A 14,468-nucleotide genomic window follows, 5' to 3' on the forward strand; every position below is an offset into this window, starting at 1 on the left:
TTGCACACAGTTGACAACGCCTCGTTTACAACAAAGGTAAAATAAGCTTCTGTAGCGCGATTTATCGTTAAACGAGGACAAAGTCGGTGACAATGAACTAACTCCTTCGCTGGGCGCGAGGTAAAGTCAAGGGCGAATGATTCAGCCGAGAGGCTCTCCTTCCCCAAAGTATATTATTAATGCTGTTAAAGCTAACATGCGATAAATGTCCGGTACAGTTACTCGTACGTTTACCGCTGTGGAACGCGCAGGTAGCAGTGAGCGTGACAAAAAGGCATGTGTAGTTAGGAGTAGCTCGAGCTCGTCTTTTTTGAGACGGCAATAGCGCGTGAGCGTTGGTTTCCTTTGCTCCTCACCTGCACCTTCGGGTTCTTTCACAGCGCACGCGGCGACTACCACGCGGGCCACCTGGGCAGCAACGTGATCGTGCGGTGGACGGGCGAGGTGCTGTTCCCGGTGCAGGCGGTGTTGTCGAGCGCCTGCCGCCTGGACTTGCACTACTTCCCGTTCGACGTGCACCTCTGCGAGCTGCAGTTCGTCTCCTGGACGTACGACTCGCAGCAGGCACGTCTTCGTTACGCCCACGTGTCATTCCCTCGTGAGGAGACGTCTGAGCAGACACGTATAACAGGATGCTTACAGTTGTAGTTATAGAACGGTAATTACAGCATTCTGCAAGAGCAAAGCGCCTGCATTGGCACAATGCTGCCTTGGCTGACAAACGCCCAGCAGCCACAGAGCTTCTGAAACCGCGAGGGGCTTAAGGCCATTCTTTTGCTCATACTCCGCCCAGGTACTTACATCGTCATTTCTTGATGTCGTATTCCATACACAGATAAGAAACGCGGCTCCTTTTTTTATTTTTTTCCTTGTGCATTTTTCTTTCTTGCTGCATGGGCAGAAAGAAAGAAGTGATACTTGTTTTCGCCACGTCAGTCGTCGCCCGTTACACGCATGACTTGCATTGCGTTTATGCGCGCAGATATTTTTTATCTCTGTCTATCTGTATGTCTGTCTGTCTACTAGCTAGCTTGCTCTATCTCCTCTCTCTCTCTCTCCATCTAGCCACCTTTATTTTGCGTAGTCGTTTTTTTTCTATCATATTTAGTTCCATTTATTTCGTTACTATAGCACAAGTGGGGCAGCCGGCTAACTTACCCGTCTTTTCTCTCTATTTCTTCTCTCAAAGAGAAGTATCCGCTTTCTCAAGAATACATAACGCCCGTAGACTTGTCAGTTCTATCCGCAGTTCTCAGTTCGCGCTTGTCCGCGTGTAGTCGGTGTCCTTTCATCGCTATGGCTATTGCGGCTCACTAGCGCGTTTCACTTCAATATGTACAACCAACTAGCCCCTACTTACCCTACCCTTCTACAACAGACTTCCTCTTTCGCGCAGGTGGAACTGGAGCCAGCCCAGACCACGGACGGCCTGGGCCGCTTCCTCAGGCACGGCGAGTTCGAGCTGCTCGAGATGACCGTCGCGCAGCAGGCGCACCCGCCTCCGGACGCGTCCGCGTCGACTGCGGCTGCGTCCACCGCTGCGGGCGAAGAGGGCGACGGCGTGGCCGCGACGGCGGCCCCTCAATACCGGGGCGTCACGTACACCCTGCGGCTTCGCCGGCGTCCCGGATCGCAGCTCCTGCACCTGGTGCTGCCGTGCGTGGTGGTGAACGCGCTGGCCCTGCTGGGCTTCCTGGTGCCCTGCGAGTCCGGCGAGAAGGTGACGCTGGGCATCAACACGCTGCTCTGCCTGGCCGTCTTCCTGGTCGTGGTGCGCGACAGCCTGCCGCCCGCCGCATCGGTGCCCCTGCTCAGTGAGTGGGCGCGTGGCTGACGCTCGGCGTCGCCATGGCGGACGTTGCGACTTGCGTCGAGCTTGGATCGATAACATGAAAAGGAAATTTAGGAAATTAACGATCACTTTAGTTAAACCGGACGAGGGGTAGGCAAGAAGATTAACCATTGCGCGTTCGAGTTGGATGCTTTGTACCGGGAGGAAGGTCATTTAAAATGTAAATATAAGGCAGCAGTCTACAAAAATTTTAATGGCACTATAGGTTTGTATGGAGGCTGGTTGGCTGATGCACGGTAGAGTGACAAAAGATAAAGAAGGGAAGCGCGAAGTTCGAGCATCAATCGATTGGACCATCTACGGACGAATGGAAAAAAGCTTTATTGAGAAAAGCACCTGCGAGGTTGCCGGGCCGGGCTCATGCCATATATGAGTAATCCGCAGTGCTCTTAATGTCGATCATGTAAGCGGGTATACGCGTCTATGCTTCCAAAGAAACCTCACACAGAAGTCTAAATTTGCGCTGCTGCAGTTGCCGGAGGACATTGATCGGCTTTTGCTGCGAAAGTATATTGTTGCCAGTTTATAAAAATTGTTCGACAACATCGGTGAAACAAAAAAAATGGAGGACGCTTAAGCTTCGCCTTTAAGAGTAGAGCGCGATAGCGTTATCAGGGCCCGTTCGCATCGCATCGTTCGCATACGGCAAGTAGGCTTCATTCACTGCTACACTCCAAGTGGGAAAGCCAGCTTACAAAGACCAAGCTGACACCAATCCCCTTAAAGTCGGCTTCACTTTATTATTATTTTATTAATTGTTTGATATTGCCCTAACGCGCGCGTGTGTCCAAAACGAATTAGCAGGCGAAGTCCCAATTTGACCTGCCTAGGATGCGAACGCCATCTGGATATCATTTTCGCAAGTACCCGAACGCGCGGCTGTAGGTCTGGTAGAAATTCCGGAAAGGGGGTTTGTGTTTAAGTTTCCTCGTAGCAGAATTAGGTTTTCTCGTACATTCAAATTACAATCCGACGCCGATTGGTAAACAATCCGACGGCAAATCCGACGCCGAATGGTAAAGTTGTACTTTACCATTTTTCTGATGGATTTCACTGTGAGAAATTCAATTTTTGTTCCCCATAACCTTGCACCACGTGGAGGTGCCTGCGTGGTCGGGGTGGTTGGGGATGATTTTCTCCGCCACTCGCCAGCTTTGCACGCCGACGCTGGTTGGCGACGCCGGAATTTCTGCGACACGGGGCTCTTAACGTTATCGCGTTAAAATCCGTCACTATGTAGCTTTGATATCGGATTTTAGGAGCGTGCGTCATTTTTGGCATGCGGCGTCTGCGCAGGCGTGTACTACGGCCTCAGCACGTGCGTGGTGGCGTGCACGACGGCGCTGAGTGTGGTGACGCTCAGCCTGCACCACCGGGGATCCCGGGGCGCCGAGGTGCCGCGCGGACTGCGCCGGCTCGTGCTGGGATTTCTGGCCCGGCTGCTACTGCTCGGCTGCTGCGGACCTAGCGGCGACGAACGAAAGGTGTGTCATGTACGCGCAGGCACAGAGTCCACATAGCTGTGTAGGGAATGTATAGGGATTGAAAAGTGTGCACCTTGTGTCGAACTCCTTGATGATGCACTTGAAACATCGGTTGTTTCTGACCCGCCTTTTGAGGCTTAGTGGTTTTGGCGTTGCGCTGCTAAGCCCGAGGGCACAGGATCAAATCATGACCGCGGCGGCCGCAATTCGCTGGGGGCGAAATGCAAAAACGCCCGTGTACCGTGCATTGGGTGCACGTTAAGGAACCGCAGGTGGTCAAAATTAACCCGGAGTCCCCAATTAAGGTGTGCCTCATAATCATATCGTGGGTTTGGCCCGTAAAACTCCAGAACTAAATCTGTTGTTTCATGAGCAGATGGGCCTGAGCGGGCGTCAAGACGAGTCCAGTGAACTGTGTGTCTCACATCGAAGGCGAGGCGGCATATGAGAAGCACGCACGAGGATCGTCGGCCACAGCGTCACTAGTGCATGATCGATGTGTGTAGACATAAAAGTAGATGCAAAAGCTTTTCGCTCCGAAACATTAAGAAGACATCCAAAAGAATGTCATTCTTCGCTCTTTTTTTTTTTTTTTTTTTTTGCTTTATGAGACTCAGGCGTCTTAGTTCTTGGGCGAAATGATGCGCCACGCACGTGGCAGCGCCACGCACACTGAGCGTCTACGTGAAACGTATACCACTCATATTAGTCGGTGCCTCTAGCAGTATAGACGAGAAAACGATCGCCTGAAGGCGCTGCTGCGCCTCCTGACAGCGCCCCCAATGTGGAAATTTCAAGCAGCGCGGTCGCTCCGCGGTGCAGTCTCCGCTTTGTTTACATTGTTTCGCCCGCGCTTTCCTTCGTTGCTCGTGCTCACGGCGCTCCGTTTTCGACGGCGGCAGATCGCCTGCTTGCTGAACAGCGATGCAAAGACTGCAGCGCGGTTTCAAGACTGTTGCCGACGCCAACAATTTTTTCGTGGCGGCAAGCTCAAGAAAGGGGAGCGTCTGCTTCCACACGTGTGTGGTGTTGAGAAATTGTGGGCGGTGATGTGACAGTGAAAGCCAAGTGCGTGTCGGAGGTGTCCAACAAGATTGTATACATCGAGTTAGAGGTACACACCGAGTTCAGTCATTTAGTCACTTTTATTTCTCTATGGTGCAGTCTCAAAGCGGTCATGCATGCTTGCAGAGATGTGCCGAGACGGTGACGATTGCGGTTGGTTTCGTTGGTGGCTGGGCGCGCACACACGGCTGCTCTCAATTTGGCTCCCAGGGAGTGGCATCAGCACTGTCGAAACAGAAAGAACACATGCATTAGGCACCAATAAACCAATAAAATTAATTAACGATGTAAGTACTACATATGTGCATAATGCCTTATATCATGCTGTATAAATATTTAATGTATATCATGCCTTATTCAATGCTACAGTCATGGCAACTCATTGCATTACTGAGCAAGGTATCTTTTCACTGGTCATGAGAAATCACTCGTACAAACTGCTCCGCGAAATGAACCCAGGTCACGGTAATCCGCGATTACCTTGGGACCAGCAGCACGAGCGCAAGAATTAGCGATACATGCCTCACCAAAGCAAATCTAGTTTCTCGTCGGGCGAATGCCCCGCCGCAGCAAAAGTAAGCTCACACCGATGGCCGGCTACTACACGAAACGAAGATTCTTGGCGGGAAGAGTGAAGCAGGAAGAATGTGCAAGGTGGCAATTACTTTAAAACATGCTTGGATATTGTGAACCCAGAAAGCATGGCCAAGCAACAAACACAACGCGCGCGTCTCGGGCAGCTGCTTTGCGATCTGCCGCTTACCGACGCATGCGATGGTAAGCAGCTTGCATTAAATACGGATTGCCACTACACAAAAGACAAGTAACGGGCGGCCCTATTTGTTGCCTGTACAACTAGGAATTTAAGTTGCAGCGTTTGGAAAAAAGGATATAATTATCTTCAGCCAGTCTTTGCCGATCGCGAGTGAACGAACAGTACAATCAATTAAATTCGTAGGTTTTACGTGCCAAAAGCACAATATCATTATGAGGCACGCTGTAATGGAGGGTCTCAGGAATAAATTTGACCACCGGGGGTTCTTTAACGTGCACAAAAATCAAAGTACATGGCAAGAACTGTATTCTTGCATTTCGCCCCCATCGAAATGCGGCCGCCGTGGCCGGGAATCGAGCTCGCGTCGTCGAGCTCAGCGGCGTTACACGTATGCATTTACCGCTAAGCTAACACGGCGGATTTCACTGTACGATTCAACTACGCGACACGTCTAAACAAACGGCCATGCTAAATACAGGCACATTACTCTTGCGTTTTTATCGAGCGGCCGTGATATTGCACGCGAATGCGAAAGTACGTGACTTACTTGACTCGGCGCACTGCAGTTATCCACGCTTGTCGTCTGTCCTCCTCGTACCACCTCTCCGGAATTCTGTAGAACTTCACGGGCGGCTTTCAACTTTTCGAGGCTCTTGTGGCAATCAACAACACAGCAGTATTGCGTGCCACCTTTCCTGGTTGATGAGATCGCGCTCGCCGTCACGAAAACAACGCACGCGGTTGCTCGCGCCGTCGAGAACACGGGCTCGCGCTGGCCCGGCGGCGACCTTCGACACTTCCATCCTTCCGCCAGGGGAGTGGGCGGCGCTGGTGCCGCGCGGGCAAACTTTAGGTTGCCTCGTCTATAAGTTGTAGGAGATCATTAGGTGCGCGAGCTTAAGTGAGTCAGAGAGGGAGAAAGAACGCGCTGTATTTTTATTTGTTTCCTCGTGAATGCAGGGACAGACACAGCGAGCCGTCAGCTCTTAATTATTTATGCAATGACGTTTTCTGCCGTTCTAGTAAAGTGTTCAAACGAGCTCCGAAATTTTTTTCGCCCGTCGATGACTCATATTCAACAATGTATATTTCCACGCGATAATTGTGAACACTTCCGGCATACCTCTGTTTTAGCAAGGGTATGCAAAGCCGCTAGTACGTAGGCAGGTGTATCACATGACATGAGTGATGACAACCATATCAGTAAGGCCATATGAAGCTAAGTAATGAGACTGAAGAAAGGCAAACTTGATTATCACTGGTGTGCACGTGTTATCATTTACAGTATGCGAGTGTTCACCTGTGCCCTGAAGCGCAATAAATTTGACCACCCGCGTATTCATGTTCACACCACCAGTTCAGCTTTATTTAGCCTCTCCCGCATTAACCAACGCATACTCATTCTTTGCTAGAATGACCGGATAACACCGAATGCAATGTCTGTGGGGGCGAAGAAACTGTAAGAAACACTTTCAGTGCTAGTGTCCGTCCATTGAAAATGAAAGGCTTGCCTTCTGCACCACTTTAAACCACCTATAGACGGAATACGCTTCCCGTTGGACAAGATAACGGGACCATTGGGACACATATCATGGCTGCAGAACGCCACAATAGCGCTGCTGCAATTTCTGCAGACAATCGGACTGAGCGACCGTCTGTGATACAGCGCTGAGAATTTTCACAATGTCGGCGACATCAACATTGGACTTCTTTTTTTTTCTTAATCTTTTCCTCCCCTTTCCCCTGTGAAGGGTATCCAACAAGACTACGTCCTGGTTAACCCTCCCTGCCTCTCACGTATCCTTCCTTCTGTCGCGCGCAGAACCACCACCAGCGTCACGACTCTTCGCGCGAGTCGAGCAAGTCGTCCCGGCTGCAGCCGCCGAGTCCGTCGCTGGACTCGGACAAGCTGGAGCTGGACCACATCGAGCGATACAACTTCTCCCCGCGTCTGCGTCACCGCAAGGAGTTCTGCGCCGGGCTCGGGAGTGTGCTGGGCGGCGGGGTCCCGCCGCCGCCGGTGCCAGGACCCGCGGTGGATGGCTCCTCGGACGAGTTCGAGAAGCAGTTCCTGCGCGTGCTCGCTAAGGTAGGCGCGCACCTGTGCCTTGATCCGCCGGCAGAGGCGAAATGAGAGAGAGTTGAAGGAAATCCCAAGTTGTCATCCATGCCTGGATTGCTGTTTCGTATGAAGTGATTAAAGTTATCTATAAAGGACTGAAGAAATATAAAGAAAGAAAATAATAAAAATAACAAGTATAGCCCATACATAAAATTGGGTAAAGGAGTACAATAAACGGTCACGTGTAGGCTAGTTGGTTCCTAATCATGGATGCGAAGTGGCGCTGCGATGTTCTAACCAGGCAAGCACCGAAGAAAACACGATCGTACGTGAGCGTGCTTTCTTCGTGTTTCTCTTGCGATAACTGCCCAGTGCAACTTCGCATTTATTAAAGAGTACAAGCCCAGGGGTGACGCAATTCAGCAGGGACTTCGTGGTACGGACTGCGTCCCCGTTTCTGTTTCAAGGTCCCAGGGAATTATTTGTCTGCACCAGTCGAGTATGTCAAGTAATGTCAGGTAACGTAAAGACACAAACTGACTGGACTCTTCTGGTGCGCTACCTCGATATCATAAAGAGCGCGCCGGGAGAGCGTAGTCCGGCGTTCACTATGTCATAGCGAAACGGCCATTTCACACGCAGAAAATATGGTTCGAACGTGGGTCGTGATGGTTACGCCGTACCATAAGACGAAAACGCAGAATGGCAACGAAAAATAAGGAAATTGCCTCGGTGATTCCTTTCTTCTGTTTGGCTGCTCGGCTTCCGGGAGCAGAATTCGATTTGCACACCTCATCGTTGTAACTGAACTCGGTTCACCGTGCGCATACCACAGCTTTAGTCCACACTTTTGTTTACATTTTGTGTGCACGTGCATTCGCTCCAAAAGAAAGGTTTGCTGAACATTCCATACTCGTGAGCTACAGCGCAAAAATCACAGCAGGCGAGAAAAAGAACGTCTAAACGGACGCAGCGTTGACCAAGAGCGCTGGGTTAAGCAGGCGTTGGTTAGGCGCAAAAAGTTCCGAACGCTGAAAAGAGCCCCAGAGGCAACTATCAATGGGCTTTAGAAGCATGGTATGCCGGGAACGTTGGTATTCTTAAACTTGGGAAAGGCTGAGATTTTGGTCACCGCTTGGTCTGAGTGGTCTTTCTTTCGACTGTTGCGACCTTCGTGCTGCGGTTCACAAGCACGTGTGAAAATGTAGCAGTCAACCGCAATATATTAGGGACCACGAAAACACGTGGCGAAATGGGTCATATCTGTACCACCTATACTGGAGATGCTGCTAACTGTCCAGAGCCTCACTTGGCCAGATGCGCAACTTCTCACGCTCCTAGGCCAGCAGCACGCAGCTTGCGTGGGCCGTGATGTATTGCTGTCGACTGAGCAAAGTGTGCTGCCTCTCTGCACAGGTGTACCAGACGATCGAGAAGAACGAGCTTCGCGTGGCGGAACGCGATCGACGCGACTGCGGTGCGGGGAGAGTGGCATCAAGTGGCCGTTGTCTGCGACCGTTTCCTGCTGGCCGCTTTCCTGCTCTCCATCGCCGTGGCCGCCTTCGTAGTGCTCTTCTCCGCAGCACCGCAGCCCAACAGGCCCTGACCGCCGGTGGTTGCACTAAAACGAGTCAGCGAGAAGTCCAGTGCTGCAGTGATGGTGCGCCGACGTGTGCGCGCCACATTGTTCGTCTACTGTAACGGCAACTGCGTGTTAAACCGCCGTCCGCCAATCTCGTCGCGTCGTTCTACAGTGCGACACGACGTTGAGACAGCAGTGGGACTCGGGGAACTTCTGATAAGCCTACGGCTACCTTCCATCGCTGCGAGAGACATTTCCGGCCTCGTGGGATTTGGAACCTTTTGAGAAACGAGCTTGGAGCCAGGGCTTGTTAAACGCCAATTGAATATGGCTGGGGCGTGTGTCGCTAAACATTCCGTCTCGCAGATTCCGTGCGGTGCCGCCGAAATTGAAAGCCCGCCATCTGACACTGTCTATTGCCGGGCGATGAAATAATCATCGATTCGAACACGCCTGTAACGGCGATCACTTCTTTCTGAGGTATGCCTGAAAAAATATAATGTTCCTTAATGAGTGCCACAGTACTTCAAGGTTCTTGCCTGAAGGCACAGTGATACAGAAACTGAATGTGGGATCTTTTTTTTCTTATTATACGAAATGCGGCTACGGCTTCCGTGGTGTTGCATGGAACTTGTGAGACAGTGTGTGAGACCGCGCACGACAGGATCAGTTTAGCGAGGTGCCGATAAAATCGTGACGCTGAGTCTGCAGCTGGGCAGAAGTCGGGGAATAATTGTATGTAGCATTTCGTATTACGTAAAACGTTGACATAAATGGGCCAAATGCCTTCATAATTGTCATGTAACCATACCTAGATTTTTACACATCCTCTTAACAGGAAAAACTTGATTTTACAGCTTACATGTTACGTATTTAAAATTTTCAAACGATTTGCCGTATTCAGGCTGTCGCTCAAGCGTTAGAATCTGCGCGAACAAAAAAAAAGAAAGAAAGAAATTCTGGTGCGCTAATTGGTGGCTAAACTTCACGAAGAAAGATCGCTACTGAAAATGGGGAAAATTTTCAAATTGAGAATTGATTAGGTGGATAAAATGATAAATTATTTGCTCACCATGGCCGCCGGTTGCTCTCCAGGAAGTTTAATTACTTCAAGAAGCAGGGTTAAAACAATATTTCAGCAGCACGTAGAGAGAGAGAGAGAGAGAAATAGAAGAGAGGAAAGGCAGGGAGGTTAACCCGACGCACGTCCGGTTTTCTACCCTGCACTGGGGAAAGGGGGTATAGGGATGAAAAGAGAGAGAAAGAAATAGAGAGAGCACAGTTTCGCGCACAAAGAAACTTCGCACGAAGTCTACGGACGGTCGCCAAGACCTGTCGACTTGAGATAGTGCAACAAGGCTCCAGACATTAATTGGCGTGCGCCTGTAAGCAAGTTGGTAAGAAACGCACGTAAACATTGCGTTATGCGCATCTTGCGTGTGCTACAGTCGCAGTTTACTTTGTGCAGACGCAACCAAGCGCGATGGCTCTCGGCGGCTATCGGTCATCGTTAACCCATTGCGAAAAAGAAATTGGAACTGACGTTAGCAAAAGCTTTCATATGCCTCCGACGCGATGTGCTTCGTGAGGAAGCGCGGTGGTTTCGTGCTTGTTTCTTTGTTTTTAACACTGTGTACACGAGGTAGCTTTGGTGCCTGTATATAGAGTGCAAGAAGAACACGCGTGTACGTTCTTGAAAACGGTCTCCCGATTTCTCAGTATCTCCGGTCCTGTCGTCGCCGAGAGTGTTCACCCAAAACCTGAGCCATGGGCTGTCGGTGCCAGCACTTATACAGTAGCGTCAGTGAACGCAAAAAGATATTCGCCGCGAGAAATTTGGCGACTTTTTATATATATACGCGTCCCATCTCTGTAAACCAAGCTCTTGTCCCGTTATCGAGAAAACCAGGAGACTCGATCTGGACTCGGATGAAACGCCTCATTACGCCGGGTGAGGCGGACAGGTTTCTAAGCGAGCTATGTGCGTTGCTTATCGCCGTCTCTCTTCACCTTCACTCTTCCATCTCACCACGATAAAAAATTCACTCACGGTAAACCCAAAGGCATTTATAACGGTACGAGACGATGCTACGGTGTGTACAACTGCATCCTGTTTTTTAACGCAGGCAGTTTAGGATCGCTATAACAAGTGGCAGGCCGAGCACCATCGCAAAGCCGCTTCCTTCGCGACCTTGGCGCTCTCGGCTCCAAGCACTCGACAAGCTTTCGCTATAGTTGCTTTTTTTTTTTTTCTACGTCTTTACTATATCACGTCGATGACAGGCGCCCTGCGCTCAAGCGCGTCTTCATTCACACCGTACTTGCTCACCACTGCCTCAGACGACTTGTGGTTCTTGCAAGCGCACGAGGACGAGTATGTTGTGCTCATATGTTGGTGCGCTCCTGACGATTAACTGCCGAGTGAATCTAAATGTGTGCACCCATCGTATATGCGGGTTCGTGAAAACATGCAAACGCCGAACGCTTGCATTTTTTCAGTTGCATTCAACGGGAGACCATGTATAGCGGACCGAGAATCGGGACTTGGCGCGGCCACAAAAAGTCACCGCTGAATTTACTTTACCACGGCCGCTACATATACACTCAGACGCACGGTTCTTCAGGGCACGGCTCTAAAGGATGGAAAGGGAAGGGGGAGGAGGTGACCGACCTACCCAATATTTTCTCTCCCCCATCGGCCCACTTCTACCCCCATGGAGTGCCAACTGTTCGAGTGCCCTCCTGCATCCCTAAATGAATAGAAAAATTATCTCGAATGTGTCGTTTATATACTACATACGAGAAAGGCGAGTCAACAGCGTTTGGCAGCCATCGAAGAAAGACAAGGTCTTGCTGGGTGTATGAGGTGTATCATGCGGTTTGTTGTTTAGACTTTGCTACCTTTGGGATCGGCACACATTTTTAGACTGCAGTATTTCCGAGATTTGTCCACTTTTTTTTCAGCAAACGGCACTTCTGGTTTCGGTTTTAGGCGCGCTCAGTTTGAAGGAGCGCATCTGGGGTTAATTTCTGAGCCTTACATGGCGCTACGCTGACTTGGAGCGTCGTCCCTGTTCACAACTTCATTTTGACGCGCTTTTCGTTGCCCTACTTGCACTAGAAGGCTTGATGAACAATTCGCCTTATTTTGACGAAAGTGGTCAGAAAGTGGCAGCCAGGCACCCAGATTCTACGAACCACAAATTAATCTGAAGTCTCCACAGAAGGCCTTGTTCTAAAAATCCTGGCGCCGCCCCTGAGGCGGCTGTGCACACGTGAATCTTATCGAAACGTTCAGCGTGCAATCCATTAACAACTTGAATTTCTTTTTTTTTTTTTTTTTACATAGGAGATGTACAAAAATGAAACGGAATCCCTGCGTGACAAACTATGGAAAACACGAGAAATTAATGAACGGCGCAAGTAAGCGTTGTAGTATAGCGGTACGCGTACTGTCGCTCAGTACCGGAAGCCGCGTACGGTATAGTGTCGTTCAAGTTTCGTTACCATGTGACCACGAAGAAAGAACAAAAACGTGAAACACCGTGCTACGATTCTCTTCCCTGGGATCCACTCGCTCCTGTAGTAATCTCTCATTAGCGAGCTGTCATAAGCTGTTGCAATTTAGTAAAAGTGCAGTGAAAAAAAAAAGAAAGAAGAATTGGCAGTGAAGTTCTACTTGTCCGTTCGTGGTTACTTCGGGGCCACATGAATTGCACTTTTCAGATCGACTCACATAGCTCGAAACTGAGTTTGTGGCCTATACTTTTTACGACTCATGTCGGGGTCTCGACACACGAAACGAAACAAAAACTGCCGCACAGGTCCGGATTCTCGGTCTTCTATCAACCCCGTATGTTTTCGCATTCCATTCGGGTGTGACTCCTTTCAGTTTTTCACGATGATTTCCTCGTCAAAGAGAGTGCGTTTAATAACAGGCGTTCGTTACAACCAGTGTGTATCCTGTAGAGTAGTAGCGACCTTGTGTTCGTCACGTCGTAGCAGTCCGAGCGGACGCAGTTCCTATGAAAAACGAGTCAGCATGGCAAATGGGAATCAATCGAAGTAGCCGCACAAGCTTCCTTTCTAGCACTTTCAGACACACGTGTATGAATGCGTTTGTTAACGAGCTTTAAGCAAAGCGTTCGCCATAAAGTTTAAAAAGCACATAACGGAACTGCACATTGTAAATAAGAAAATGCTCTTCTTTTGCCTGCGCACATGGTGATGCGCTTTTCTTACTTATCTATTATGCTTTTTTTTATATTTATTGACTATCTATTATGTTTATGATCATCACGCACCACACGTTACACTTTTGCACAAACCTGCACTTAATAAATGGCGTGACGTCTTACAGATCTGTCGCACAAAGTAAATGTTCAGAGCACACTAAGAGTGCGTCCGTCGCTGTATGAAAGGAGCACATTTAACCGTTGTTGTTGATTGTAACTCTGCACCAGTTAAAAAAAAGAAACATTGTACGTTGCTCAAAGGACTGTCGCGGAGCAGAGAGTATGTTAGGACATGCGAGAGATTAAGTATTTGCGCACCTTCTCGAAAAAATACTCGTTAAAGGGGTTCGAATTTAACATGTCCGAATGCATAGGCTTGCATGGGCCAGTATTTACGATTTCACGATGACGCTGCGAAATGGCCGCGCGTCCGATTCATTCGCAATAATCCTTATATCATTTTATAGGATTTCTGTATATTTGTTGTCAACAGCCCGAAAGGGTGTTCCAAGAAGTATTTCGGAGTCTTGGTTTATACTATACACCTGTAATGACGCTATGAGCACTTGCACGGCGCGAAACCACTTGTTCAGTCAGCATTCCGTTTCTGGTTAGCTCTGGTCAGTTCGGAGGCAAGCTGGAGGATGGTGTACGTATGCAGTATACGATAAATCCGGCGTCTCAGTAACACTTTCTCTCTGCATCTGACGGCTGTAAGCGGTACTCTGGTCTCAGCATCGCTGGTTCTGTCTTTTCTGCTTGTTGCAGCATCGATTCAAACCACAGAACTGGGAATGAAGCAGGCAAGGAATTTCGCGTAAGTGCGTCGTGTCCTGATATTTTATTCGTATCTTCACATTCGCGAGCAGGTAGCGATTGGTTTAGCTGAAGGATAACTTCTTTCCGGCGACATCATTTCACTTGTAAATCGATGCGGACATTCAATGCCTGACTACATTCCATACACGTCAAAGCTATGAATGACTTACGTATAAGAGATAAAACTTATAAACATAAAGCAAAAGTGAGATAAACTAAAATTAATATCTTCCATTAGCAGAATTTGGCCAATTTAACGTAGGTACACGTTGTCAGAGCTTTGAAGCTGGTTCATTGGTAACCAAAAAAAAAACCGCGCTGTAAGCTTCTCAACGTCCGGGATAAAGAATTTGTAGTTTCTAGAGAGATCATACAGTATCCCCCAACGCTCTGGGCCTGACACGTAGTTCTCTCTTCTACTGGAAGTAAAAAGTGTTCATTTTAAGGTAAGTTCATGCTGCCAGTTGCCGTAAGATGCCTCAAGATTATGAGAACCAATGCGTAGCTGGTAGCCGCACCACTGTAACCCTCCGGGGCTGCAGCTTTCCTCCCAGCCAGATGCAAACCGAAACTGTGCTCACAGTGATTCGTCTC

The 14,468-nt window shown here is 49.3% G+C and overlaps 1 protein-coding gene across 1 annotated transcript in view; it reads left to right on the forward strand.

Annotated features, from left to right (window-relative positions):
• Positions 1–9,964, forward strand: part of LOC119456897 (neuronal acetylcholine receptor subunit alpha-10-like) — a 74,891-nt gene extending 64,927 nt beyond the window's left edge. The window contains 6 exon segments of the mRNA XM_037718712.2: positions 381–564; positions 1,397–1,814; positions 3,149–3,336; positions 6,999–7,265; positions 8,655–8,711; positions 8,713–9,964. Of these exon segments, the coding sequence (XP_037574640.1) occupies positions 381–564; positions 1,397–1,814; positions 3,149–3,336; positions 6,999–7,265; positions 8,655–8,711; positions 8,713–8,844 (1,246 nt within the window). The 3' untranslated portion in view covers positions 8,845–9,964.
• The last annotated feature ends 4,504 nt before the right edge of the window (positions 9,965–14,468 follow it).

The sequence above is a fragment of the Dermacentor silvarum genome, chromosome 6 (assembly GCF_013339745.2).
Source record: "Dermacentor silvarum isolate Dsil-2018 chromosome 6, BIME_Dsil_1.4, whole genome shotgun sequence".
NCBI classification, from domain to species: Eukaryota; Metazoa; Arthropoda; class Arachnida; order Ixodida; family Ixodidae; genus Dermacentor; species Dermacentor silvarum.